We start from the raw sequence: 13,414 nt of genomic DNA on the forward strand, positions 1-13,414 counted from the left end.
GCTTTCTCCAGAAGGACCTTAAAAGCTGTCAGTCATGTACCTCAACAAACAAAAGCAAATAATCCAATCAAAAAATGGGCAGAGGAGCTGAATGGGCACTTCTCCAAATAAGAAATTCAGATGGCCAACAGACACTTGAAAAGTTGCTCCACATCACTAGTCATCAGAGAAATGCAAATTAAAACCACAACGAGACATCGCCTCACACCAATAAGGATGGCCAGCATCAAAAAGACAAACAACAACAAATGTTGGCAAGGTTGTGGAGAAAGGGGAACCCTCCTACACTGCTGGTGGGAATGTAAATTAGTCCAACCATTGGGGAAAGCAGCATGGAGGTTCCTCAAAAAACTCAAAATAGAAATACCATTTGACCCAGGAATTCCACTCCTAAGAATTTACCCTAAGAATGCAGCCGCCCAGTTTGAAAAAGACAGATGCACCCCTATGTTTATCACGGCACTATTCACAATAGCCAAGAAATGGAAGCAACCTAAGTGTCCATCAGTAGATGAATGCATAAAGAAGATGTGGTACATATACACAATGGAATATTATTCAGCCAAAGAAGAAAACAAATCCTACCATTTGCAACAACATGGATGGAGCTAGAGGGTATTATGCTCAGTGAAATAAGCCAGGCGGAGAAAGACAGGTATCAAATGATTTCACTCATCTGTGGAGTATAAGAACAAAAAAAAGGAGCAAAAGAGCAGCAGAATCACAGAACCCAAGAATGGACTAACAGTTACCAAAGGGAAAGGGACTGGGGAGGATGGGTGGGAAGGGAGGAATAAGGGGGGTGGGAAGAAAGGGGGCCTTACGATTAGCATGTATAATGTGGGGGGAGGCACGGGGAGGGCTGTGCAACACAGAGAAGACAAGTAGTGACTCTATAGCATCTTACTATGCTGATGGACTGTAATGGGGTTTGTGGGGGGGACTTGGTGAAGGGGGGAGTCTAGTAAACATAATGTTCCTCATGTAATTATAGATTAATGATACCAAAATTAAAATAATTAAAAAACTAAAAAAAGCTGCCAATCATCCTTCATAGCCGTCCCCCCCACCCCAGGGCATAGTGCCCCCGGGCCCATGTCCTCCCAGACATTCTCTTCTCTTCCCCTTCATCCTCTTTTTTCATCAACAGGCCCCAATGCTGTAGTGGATGACTTTTTCTTTTCTTTTCTCTTCTCTTCTCTTCTCTTCTCTTCTCTTCTCTTCTCTTCTCTTCTCTTCTCTTCTCTTCTCTTCTCTTCTCTTCTCTTCTCTTCTCTTCTCTTCTCTTCTCTTCTCTTCTCTTCTCTTCTCTTCTACTCTCCTCTCTTCTCTTCTCTTCTCCTCCTCTCCTCTCCTCTCCTCTCCTCTCCTCTCCTCTCCTCTCCTCTCCTCTCCTCTCCTCTCCTCTCCTCTCCTCTCCTCTCCTCCCTCCTCCCTTCCCTTCCCTTCCCTTCCCTTCTTCCCTTCCCTTCCCTTCCCTTCCCTTCCCTTCCCTTCCCTCCCCTCCCCTCCCCTTCCCTCCCCTCCCCTCCCCTCCCCTTCCCTTCCCTTCCCTTCTCTTCTTTTTTAAGCCTTCAGACAAAGGTCCACAGAGAGGGGAATGAATATCAGAACAAATATTTGTTGGTATGTTTTTAACACGAGACTCATTCAAATTGTGGTCATATACTGACTGGTTGAGCATCTGAGTGTGCCACAAATGCTTCAATGCCAGGTACAAAAATGAGCAGTTAAGCTTCTTAGCAAAGGGTCAAGCAAAACCAAAACGTCTACAACACATTCAGTAAAAAGATACTGTTCATCATTGGGATTTTACAGAAGAACTATAAACATCTGGAAGGCACATTTCCAGACTGTTGGCCAGCAAGAGGAGTCCTGCTAACCCACATTTTGCAACCATCTAGATTTTCTGTATCTTCCTTCTGACAATCAGAAGCAGTTCTCAGTGAGGTCTGGCCCACATCCTCCTGCTTGTGTTTAAGTGACCAGACCTGGGAGTCCAAAGAGCTAGATCTTACACACTGAAGGTGGCAGTCCCTGCCTTTGTCCCATCCAGTTCAGGTGTGTGTTTGCTTGTTTTTAACTTTTATTCTGCTTCATTTGCAATCATACATCTCTGAATAATGTAGGGGCAAGACAAGAGACACAACTTCGGTGAAAGAGGTTGCCTTAGAAACTGTTTTTAATGGAAAAATCTACAGTGATAGCAGCCATGATCAGTAGGAAGCTATTTTCTATGGGCTGATATATTTGAGTGAAAGGCAGAAAGAAAATGAGATAATTTGGGAGAAAAACAAGATAGAATGTCATAAAAGCCCACAGGAAGCATGAGGAAGCATGGATCAAACTATGTTTGCAAAGTTGAGTGGTGACAGGAAGAAAAAGGAAAATCCAGGGATAAGACACATTTTGCCACAGAAATTGTGGAGAATTTATAGAAGTCATAGAGTTCAGATCTTTATTTTAGTAATTTAGCATGTGAATTGTAGGCATGACATTTGACTTTGATAGCCTTGTTTCTTCAGTGAATTGAGAATAAGATTTCTTTCTTTCCAGAAACTGCTGAGTTTACAAAAGGTGTTGAAGTTTGCATGTGAAGGGGTGGTGGGGCTGTGGGGCGGATGTAAAATGCAGTTAGGGAGACTATTTAGAAAGATTTGGCATTGATATTGTGGAGAGAGAAAGTCAAGGCAGAATTTAGTTGAGAAGCTCAAGTGTTAGGACTTTTCAAAATGTTCCCAAACTGTTTCAAGGTCTCACCTAATAAGACATCTACCAAGAATCACTGCCTTGGGTGATTCTCTCTCAACCCCCTCTCACAATCCTCTCTCAACCCCCAGCCATGCAAGGCCCTTGGCCCTTGTGTATCGCTTGTGGTGCAAACCCAGCATATGGATTTCCATACTTTTTTCCATTCCTTGTGTGTGAATTAGCTAGCAATGGATTGCTCTTCCAACCTAGGGTTATCCCTTGTTCTGCGCTGAGCCTTACTGGGGCCAGGTCTGGCCTAGCTCTGTACTGTTGGACTATGATGGAAAGCCAGAGTCCAGGGTCAAGGGCTAAGCAGGATGTGGATGACACTACTTTCTCCAAGCAGCCCTGTCAAGGTCTCTGCCAGCATCTGTGAAATAAAGTGATGGGCACAGCCTGCTTCTCTCTTTTTTGAGAATTTGTCCACTTGAGAATGCAAAGGCTTAAACCCACTTCAAATACAATACCAACTACTCTAAAACCATTGATGGTTTGCATGATCTTGGGAAAGTGTTTGACCCCTCTGGGTCCCGTTATTTTAATTGAGTATGTTAGACCACTCCAACTCAGGATGTTACGTGAGGCAGATGCAGTGTCCTTTACAGTGTGCATGGGAGAATGTGGGTTAGCCCACAGTCACGCCAAGTGGGGAGCGAAACAAGGCAATGTTTTACTGTAAGGTACTGTGCTTGTCCCATCACCCTGCATGTGCAGCTGCAGGAGTGGAGGCCTTCTGGGAGACAGAATTGGTGAAGTATTAAGGAAACATTTCTCTTTCTTTCAGACCAATGATGCCTTAGGAGCCACCTGGAACTGGCTGTACTTCATCCCCCTCATCATCATTGGATCCTTCTTTGTTCTCAACCTAGTCCTGGGAGTGCTTTCCGGGTAAGCCAGATGTGTCTCTCAGATTCTTTCTAACTATAAACTAATACTCCTGACTCCTGGCAGATCCATACATTTAACCTTCATTTTGGAGACATTAAATGAGCAGCCCCTGAGTGCCCAATGTTGTCTTAGGTGCTGGGAGTGCAGTAGTGAACCATCACTCTAATGCCTTTTATTCTTAGGAATTAAATCTTTAAATCAGGCACAATGCTGAACACAGTATCTAGTGAGAGTTCATTTCTCCACCCATCTTTTCATTCAGTCAGCTGTCATAGACCTTCTTTGTCAAACACTGTGCTGGTTGTTGGGGATATAAAGTTGAATAAGATACAGGCTTTACCCTCAAAGATTCTTACTCCGTTTTATATTGAACATCAAATCCCCATTTTGTAGCTTGAATTTTGCCCTTCATTCAGTAAGTACTTGATGTCCCAAGCCACGGTAAGCATTGCAGGGAGTGCACCGAGTCTAAGGCATGGCTCCTGCCCTTATGAAAATTATGTTTTGCAGAGAGGATAACATAAAACACTTGAAACAGAGAATGGGAGTTTCTTTTACTGATTAACATAAGGTGAAGATCATTTGTTTTGGGGAAGTGATAAATCTATTAGTCTGAACATATCAGGAATAGTTTCATGAAGGATTAGAAGTTTGCTTAAAATGTAAAATATGAAGTAAGATAAAATAGAAGATATTGGAGTGAACAATCTCTGAAGGGGAGGACCACCCCATAAACAAAGTTAAAGACATGAGACATCTCATGGAGTGGGAAGATTGTAATGCAACCTGACTTATCTAGAGCAGACATATTACTTTGGGAAATGAAAGGTAGAAAATAGGAGGGCTATAACTGGGATAACTTTTAGAAGGTCTTAAGATTTTTCTAAGCAAAACTGAATTTAATTTCTTCTCTGAGTGGCATAAATTTTTCAAATGGAAATTATAAGGTGGTACCTCTGTTTAAACATGGGAAGATTGAGCCAAGCTGGTCATCACTTGTAATCCATTAACACAGAAAATGAGCTTTGAGAAGGGCATGACAATAGAGACCAGGAGAGGAATGACAACAGATGAGAGATTTCAACAACATTTTTGAAGCAGAAAGTAAATGGTAACTGACCTAGTGGTGGAAAGCTAAGGTTTAATTACCTAGCATGAGTTATGCCAATAAAAAGCAAAGTAATCGCCCTTCCGAACCCTCCAGAGCCCAAGCTTGGGAATTTGAGGCACCAGGTATGTCTGAGAGAAGGAATATGGGTGGCACTAAAAACAAGAGGATTAGTCAGAAGTCCTTCCAAGAAACACTTACATGCGCTCTTTCTGGTAACTTAGATCTCTACCCCGAGACAATGCTGACAAGTATCTACACCATCCAACTCCACCCTAGCTGAAGTTAGGAGATTACTCTCTCTAGAGGCTGAATCAGAGAAACTTGGGATGATAACAACAGGTGCCTCTGAGGGCGGCTGATATGTTGGAGTGAAAGCAGCAAGTTAAATCCAGGTCCGCAAACTGAATGTCATTCTCCCGGCCCATTTTTACTGCCCAGTTCGGAGGAATGTAGCAATCTGGCAGGGGTTATTTGTATTCCTCTGTGAGGAAACTATTTGTGTTAAGAGAAAAGACCTACATATTCTGATATTGAGATTGACCAGAGAAATAGTTACCACCTACTGCCCTCAGTGAGGCGTATGGTTCTTCTTTTCCTGCGGCTTCTGTGATGAATTACCATGAACTCAGTGGCTTAGCACCGTGAGAGCAATTAATTCTCTGATCACTCTGGAGGCCAGAGATCCCAAATCTGGCAGGCCATGCTCCCTCACAGAACTCGAGGAGAGGATTTATTTCCTCTTCCTTCCAGCCTCTGGTGGCTCCAGACATTTCTTGGCTTGTGTTTGTGTCACGCTCATCTCTGCCTTCCTGGTCGCATTGCCTTCTTCTCCTCTGTCGTCTTCCTCTGCCTCTCTTTGGAAGACACTTGTCATTGGATTTAGGTCACCTGGATAATCCAGGATACCCTCTTCATTTCAATGTTCTTAACTTGATTACATCTGCAAAGACGTTTTTTCCAAATAAGGTAACTTTCACAGGTTACAGGAACTAGGATATAGGCATAGCTTTTTTTTCGGGGGGTAGACCCACCATTCATACCATTATACTCACCTTTCTACAAGCCCCCACCATGCACACAGAGTTTCCTATAAGCCTTTTGTGCCTTGCTTTTAAATATGAAAACACTGCTAGGGATCATCAGTACTTGAAGAAAATATACAACATGTAGAAAAAAACCAAAATAATAAATAGATAAAAGGAACTTCAGGGACTATGAACAATGCAAGGAACAGAAGATAACTTTCAAAAAGTGTAATTGATATCTGCTGAGATATGAGAAGTAATTTTATCCATGAAATACCAGATTGCTATTTAAAAAGAGAACATTTAATGGTTAAGAGCTCTTGGAAATTAATGTAAAACAATTAATGGTAAAATTTCCATTAATGTAAAATGAAGTAATGTAAAAAATGTAAAATGTAATACAAAAAGATAATAAGTGGTCGGAATATGAAAGTTGATGAAATCACCTAGAAAGTAGAACAAAAATAAGAAAATCAGGAGTGGCTCAACATTCAACTAATAAGATTTCCATAAAGAGAACAAGGAAATGGAGTAAAGAAATTATCAAAGAAAAATACCAAAAGTGTTCCCAGAATCAAAATTCACATTGCCAGAGTAAGAGGTCTATTGAGACATGTGCAAGGATATTCTTTGCAGTGTTGTTTTTTGGTGGTGGAGAGTTGGAAAAACCTGGGTATCCATAATTGCGAGGGTAGATAGATAAACTGTTGGTTGCATGCCAGGACATACTATGCAGCAATTAGGAGTAACAAATATAATGCACACATGGCAACACAGTGTACCTTAAAAACATAGTTAGATGAAAACAAAAGGAAACAGTATGATATGATACCATTTACATAAAAAAATACATATGTAATACACAGTGTGTAAAAATGCATTTGAATAAAAATACACACTGAGTACAGGTTTCCCCCACTATCTGAAAGTAGATTGTTCTTGTGAAACCTTTTGTAAGCCAAAATAGTAAAAAGTGAAGAAGTAGTTACCATTTTGCAGAATCAAAAATCCTCTTTGAATTTCTTTCAGTTAGCAAAAACAGGTACTAATGTCAGTCTTTTGTAAAAGTGAAGTTGTATATGGTGAACTTTCTGATAGTAGCGGAAACCTGTATATTGTGATGGTAGTTTGTATGGCATGGAGATGGGAGATGGGTGTGGAGATAACAAGGAACAATGGAATTCAATTAATTAGGAATGAAAATGCCCACTGAGCATGAAGCAAAGCACAACTAATGAAAAGACATTGCACCAAGATAAGTCATCATGAAATTTCAAATTGAGATGCCTTGGGCATCTCAGTGTTAGTGAAAATTAGAAATAGAGATGTTCCGAGAACCTTCTGAAGATAAAAAAAAAAAATCCAGGATAGAATTCTATACCCAGCCACAGTAGCAATTATTTGTGAAGATGGAATAACAATATTTTAAGACTCTCATTCTGAAGAAGTTAGTGAAGAATATCACTAAAAATAAGGAATTAACTGAAGAAAGAGAAGGACATGATACTCATGGAAACAAAGAGGAGAGAGGTAAAGGGGATTTCCAGGATGATGATGAAGGGAACTATAGGATGACAGCTGTCAGAAGGCCTAGAGAGCAGCAAGTTCAGATTTGAGGAGCATGACACAGGGCTTTAAAAGTGCTGTCTTTATGGAAAAAAAATGCAACTAATTTACTCCCTGATATATATTACTGTATTCAGAAGAGTTGAATGGTTTTGTCAAATTTATGTATGTATGTGAATATGTATATATAAATATTAGTATATGAATACCTGTATCTGTACACACAAACCCTATCTAAGCAATTAAGTCCACAAAATACAAAAGTCTTGTTACTAAAGGAATATAAGCATAGTAAATCCTTCATACAGCTCAACTGCCAACCAGATTTACACTGTTAACACTGGATTTTGAGATAGCCTCTGATGGTGTTGTAATTGCTTTGAGAGAATGGGGGAGGGGAAGGGAATGTCAAAGACTAAAATCTTAGGTTCCACAGGAAGAGAGTCTTTAAGCAATATTTAAAATTGAAAGATAAAGAAATAGTAGTTCAGTAAGTATAATATTTCAAAAATGGGAAATGAGTACTACAGAAAAACAGGTGAAAAAGTTACAAGTGGTGTGTCCTCGGGCTTAAGATTCAGGGGCGGGGAGGAGTGAGGCAGTGGGCTGTTATTTTTTCATTATAAGCCTTTTTAAAATACTTGACTTTAAAATTCAACATGTATTACTTTGAGAAAGATATTAATTATATTTTAAAGTAAAAATATTGTACAAAAATGTATAGGATGAAAGGAGCATATATGACCATTCATCTGGCATCAATGGGGGAAGGATTGTCATGGGGAGAGACCAGGGTCAGTAGGATTAAGGAAGAAATAACCATATCCGTCCAACTATGTGGTACTAAGAGCCTGCAGCAATTTTTGAAATGGTTATGAAGGAAAACAGGAGACATTGTGAAGGTGTTCTAAATAGTGCACATCTTAAGTGGACAGTCATAAGACTTCACAGGATTTCTTATACAGTTATTCATTCAGTGAACATTTATTGACATCCTTTATGCCCCAGCCCTACTCTAGGTAATTAATTCTCTCTACAAAGCCTATACTTACCTCTCAATGCTCTTCCCTCAGTGATTGCCTGTGGGAGGGGCCTGACTTACAGACTTCTTTCTTCAGATATTTCTGCAGAGGGGATAATCTTTTGTTTATGTAATCTTATCTGAAGTTCCTAACCTTACTGATTTCCTAAGTGTGTCCTATGTTTTAGTTTAGAAAATTCAAGTCAAATTCTTCCTATTTGAAGAGGAAGAAAAGTTTTGCCATGAAGTCATTGGTTTCCAGGTTAGACTCCACACGAGGTCAAGATGTATTGGAACAGAGCTGGAAACAGAGCTGCTCTGTCCCTAAAGGACCATTGCTTGTGTCTGACCATATCCACCCCAATGGACCATCTCTGGTTTAGAATTGTATCTTTTAATTCCCGTACCTCCTTCTCCAGATGGGAAAGAGTGGCATGCTGGGAGAAGCATGACCTTTGGCATCTGACACTCATTGGTGTGAACCTAACCCTGCTGCTCGTTAGCGTTGTACATTTGGACAAGTTACTCTAAGCCTGCTTCCTCCTCTGTGAAGTGGGATAGCGATATTTCTGTCTCTGTCTGTCTCCATTTCTGTCTCTCTCTCAGGCTTAGCCCAGGGTCTGGTAAGGAGTAGCCATTAGTTCTTAGACTCTTTGAGAATATTGAGGTTCATTTTCTCCACCTGTTAGGTACAACTGGCTATCATCTGAGTAGCAGCCTATGATGTCTGGCTTGAACCAGCTGTGAGGCCATCACTTCCTCTCTCTAACGGGGAGATGGCCTCCTCAAGTTGGGAGATCAAACAGAACTGGAATGGCATATGCCTCCTTAGCACTTCTGGAAAAGCCTAGAAGTGACAACAGCAGCTAGAAACAGCCAGTATGAATAAATGCTGACATTCAAAGGAGTGTTAACAATAGGGGCCTTACAGGCTGGGACTGACATATTTCTGTACCAGTTTCTTTTTCATGTTCTGATGCTCAGCATGTATGGGATTTCGCTGGTGTCTGCAGAGGGCTCAGCAGCAGCCGGTTCTGTACGGGGATCCATAGGCTCTCCCTTCTGCTTGCCTTGGCTCTCACATGCCTCTGAAGGGACAGAGGCTTTCTCCCTGGGCTAAGGGTTTGGTCAGGTGTTGTGCGTGAAAGACAGGGAAAATCTGTGAAGTTTTATCACCAGGGGACATGTTTTCAGTAACCTGCAGGCAGTTTGAATGCTCAGTACCAAGGCCTTCCTAAAACAGAGAGAGAAGGCAATGGAAGAAGGGGTCCCTGTGCTGGACAAATGATGAGAGGGGCCCAGGTAAGGGCAGGCAGTCAGGCTTCAGTGGTGCCCATGGCCTGCTGGACACCAAGTGTGGAAATGACTGAGGCACCCCTCCCAGGGGCATGAGCCTTGGTGAGAGGAGGGCTATGAGGTATGTTTGCCCGGGGTATTTAAACAGGAAGTGTGGAAGGAGCATTGTAACCTTTTTACTTGTCTCAGAGGAAATGGGATTTGATGCAGATCATTAGCTTAGGCTTGAGGAGAAGCAGAGCTTCCTGCCTCCTTGGAAACAAGCCAGGGCGGGCTGCATAAGCAGGTCCTGAAGTGCCATGGGGGGCCGTAGGGCAGGAGGCTCACACAAACAGAAAACGACCCGGAGCCATCCCACCGCTTCTGCTCCCAGCCCCCAGAGCTTCCAAGAGAGGGAGGAGGCTAGGGGAGCAGTAGTGCTGTCGCCAAACCCAGGCAGGGGCAGCCGGGCCAGGGGCTGCTTAAGATGCACACAGGAAGCAGCGCGAAACCTCACGTATGAAAAGCAGACTAGAGTTTTCGAAGTCCCTTTGCCTCCATGATCTCATTTGTTCCTTGTAACAACTCTACAGTAAGTAGACACTATCTTTATTTACAGATGGGAAGGGTGAAGTTTAGAGGGGCTAATCTAGTAGTTACTGACAGAGGTGGGGCCAGAGGTTATCATTCTCACCTTCTGGTTAAGTACTTATTTTAATATACCAGGTGTCCTCCATCTAAGGATACTGGCCCCTGAGGTGGCACTAGAAAAAGGATGGCAAAGGATTAACCTAGAATATCATCCTGACTATACAGATTTTGGTGCCAGTTTTAATCTGTACGTGCACTGATGCCCACTCTTACTCCCAAACACTGGTCTTTACATACATAATGTGACCTGGTACATACAAGGTAGAAAACGCTAAGACCCGCTGCCCGGCACTCTTGCCCTGAGGACTGATGGGGAGTGGTGAACTGTCTGGGTGAGGGAGGGAATTCTTCTGGTTGCATCTCTTGAATGAGTGGAGTGGCTTCCATAATAAGCAAGACAGCAGCTGATAATAGCCACCAACTCATTTACTGGGTAGGTTTGACAATTCAGTGCAGCTCAGCAAATATTTGAGTGTCTCCTATGGATAAGATACCTTGCTAGACTCTGAGATTACAAAGATGAATAAAATAAGAGGATTGTAGACTAATTAAGGAAATCATTCAAAATACACGTAATGGAGTTTACGTTCAAACAGGTCCAGAATTTTAGCTCTGTCAAAAACTGATGTTCATATGTGTTGTACATTTTGGGCACCTACTATCTTGCAAGGCATTGTTGAGAATACAAATAGATTGTTGACTCGGACCTAGGTCCTGTCCACAAGAAACTAATAAGTGTTCCTTCAGTATTAAACTGTGGGGATCCTAAGTCATCTGCCATTGCTTCCCTCAGGATATTAGGAGGTGGCACCTGAGTATTTCCCAGGCCTGACTTGCAAAAGTGTCCAGTGGGCTTAGGAAGGAAACTATTTCTGCCCAGCTCAGTGGTCCAGATGAGCTCTCTGAGGGGTTGGTGGGTATTCGTTTGACATGTGTCTGAGCTACCCGAGGCAGGCTGACATGGAAGGTGACTGGCTAACATAAGTATGTTGCTAAACTGCACAATAATTCTCCTGCTAGGATTCTGACCTTGGAATCAATTGGTAGAAATTGAGTCATTCACTCAGCTGAAAGTTACTGAGACTTGCTGTATGTCACCCACCGCTGGGAGTTGGGATAGCAGATCAAATAAGGTCAGAAAGCTGCTACCCAAGGAGCTTGTCGTCTAGGTAGAAAGACAGTATAGGGTGGGCATTTAAATTAGAAGGGGGTGAGAATCAGGCAAGGCCACACAAATTGGTGAATCATTTGGAAGAATGAGTAAAGGCCAACTAGAAGACGGCAGGGGACGTTCTGGCAGGTTGGGAGTCAAGAAAGTGTAATGGCCATTCCAAGGGGCTTGAGTGAGTCACATTGGGGGAGGTAGAGATGAAACTAGAGGCATAGGCAGAGGCTCTGAAGGGCACATCGTACAAGCTGAGCTAATGAGCTAAAACCTCATGCCAGCAGCTCGTGGGAGGTTCTCAAGTTGTAAGCAGGGAAGACGACCTGAAGACCTGAAGTCTGCATTTGAAGATGATCACTCTGGAGAAAGCATGAAGAGCAGCAGGACTGGAGGCAGGGCAACAGATGCAGAGAGCAGAGAGAAGCGGTGGCACCCGAAGGAGGCCAGCAGAGTGGAGGGGGGGAGGATGCCCCCCATTCCAAGCCGTGTTGGCGGGATGGGAACTGCCTGATGTGGCGACTCGGTATGGCTGAGTACTGGGGTGGAAATCACAGGGAAGTGCTTGCTTCTAGGCTCAGTTGAGCCTCTAGGTAGATGGGGAACACAGGGCACAGACGTTTTAAGGGAAAGAGTTTACATTTTGCACCTATTAGGTTTGAGAAGGCATAACACACATTACGCCTTCTGACTGGTTCACAGCAATAATGTAGGGTTTGTTTAAGGTTGTTTTTTTTTTGTAATCTGTCCTTTATTGAGACTGTACTTGCACCAAACTTCGTGCCAATGCCCTGACACCCTTTGTTTCATTTAAACCCCTCAGTGACCTTGTAATGTCTTACTTTTATAAATAGGGTAACTGTGACAAGGAGGTTTGGTAATTTGCTGAAGCTCACAGAGTTGTTAAGCAGCAAGTTCAGAATTTGGACTAAGGTGTGCCAGGCCCAAGCACCTATGTCTTCAACACATCTTGCATATAGTTGAAATGTCCATTTTGGAAGGAAATTATCTGGCATCCAGTACAGCAGAGCTTGATGGAAATGAAGGGGCCCTTAGTGGCTGACAAGGCAGTAGAGCTTTCCCAGGCTGCAGACAGAGATCTCATGTCAAACACCTTCGTGACCAAACACAGAGTAAAGTGTTTTAGTTTCCACCTTGATGGGCAGGACATTTTCCTGGATGAGCTGCATGACCGTGGGGATCACATGCAAAGCTATGGGAATTAGTGGAAGGAGTTTGCAGTTCCTGAATACAAACCATTTTGTATGCCAGTTGTCAAAGTCATATGATGAAATCTTAGAGTGTGATAAAATTATTTGAGATAGAAGGGACTGTAAATAAATGTAGGTTACTCTGGGCCTCCATGTTACAACTGAAACCCAAATAGAGAGTGAAATGACTTGCTCAAGTTATATGCAGATATTTAGGGGCAGCTCTTGACTAGAAACTTGGTTCTCCGGCTCTCTGTCCAGGACGCTTTTTTCTTCACAATAGGATAGCTTAATAGTAAAATGCAGACTTGCTCCACTGTGCAGCTGGGTTTGCATTTCCATTGCTTGTCATCTGGATGACCTTTATGCAAGTTACTTCACATTTATTGTACCCAGTTGCAAATAAAGGATACTAGTATCCATCATACAGGGTTGTTGGGGAAACTAAATCAGGTCATGCATGTTAAGTATTTAGTACTTCGGAGATAGTAAATATTTAATCAGTGTTAGCTGTTTGTAGCACAACCTGGTTTACACCTCAGTAGATGGGTTTGGAAAAGAGTTATTTTCTTATCTACCAAGTATCCATGTTGCGTCCATCAATTGGCATGAGCTTGGATGTCTTTAGATTCCCCTAGTAGGGTTGACTATTCATGACACCCTACAGGGAATAGTAATGATGGACCTTTGGACCATACCCCTGGGCCGCACATGTGGCCATCACCATAGGTACCACCTCTTGTGGTTTCTTAG

At 42.5% G+C, this 13,414-nt stretch overlaps 1 protein-coding gene across 22 annotated transcripts in view; it reads left to right on the plus strand.

Moving 5' to 3' along the window:
• Positions 1–13,414, plus strand: part of CACNA1E (calcium voltage-gated channel subunit alpha1 E) — a 581,675-nt gene that overhangs the window by 438,276 nt on the left and 129,985 nt on the right. For all 22 annotated transcript variants that reach the window (XM_073216846.1, XM_073216856.1, XM_073216857.1 and 19 more), the window contains one exon: positions 3,536–3,639. In XM_073216846.1, coding sequence (XP_073072947.1) covers positions 3,536–3,639 — 104 coding nt within the window. The remainder of the gene's footprint in view (positions 1–3,535; positions 3,640–13,414) is intronic.

The sequence above is a fragment of the Manis javanica genome, chromosome 11 (assembly GCF_040802235.1).
Source record: "Manis javanica isolate MJ-LG chromosome 11, MJ_LKY, whole genome shotgun sequence".
Lineage (NCBI taxonomy): Eukaryota > Metazoa > Chordata > Mammalia > Pholidota > Manidae > Manis > Manis javanica.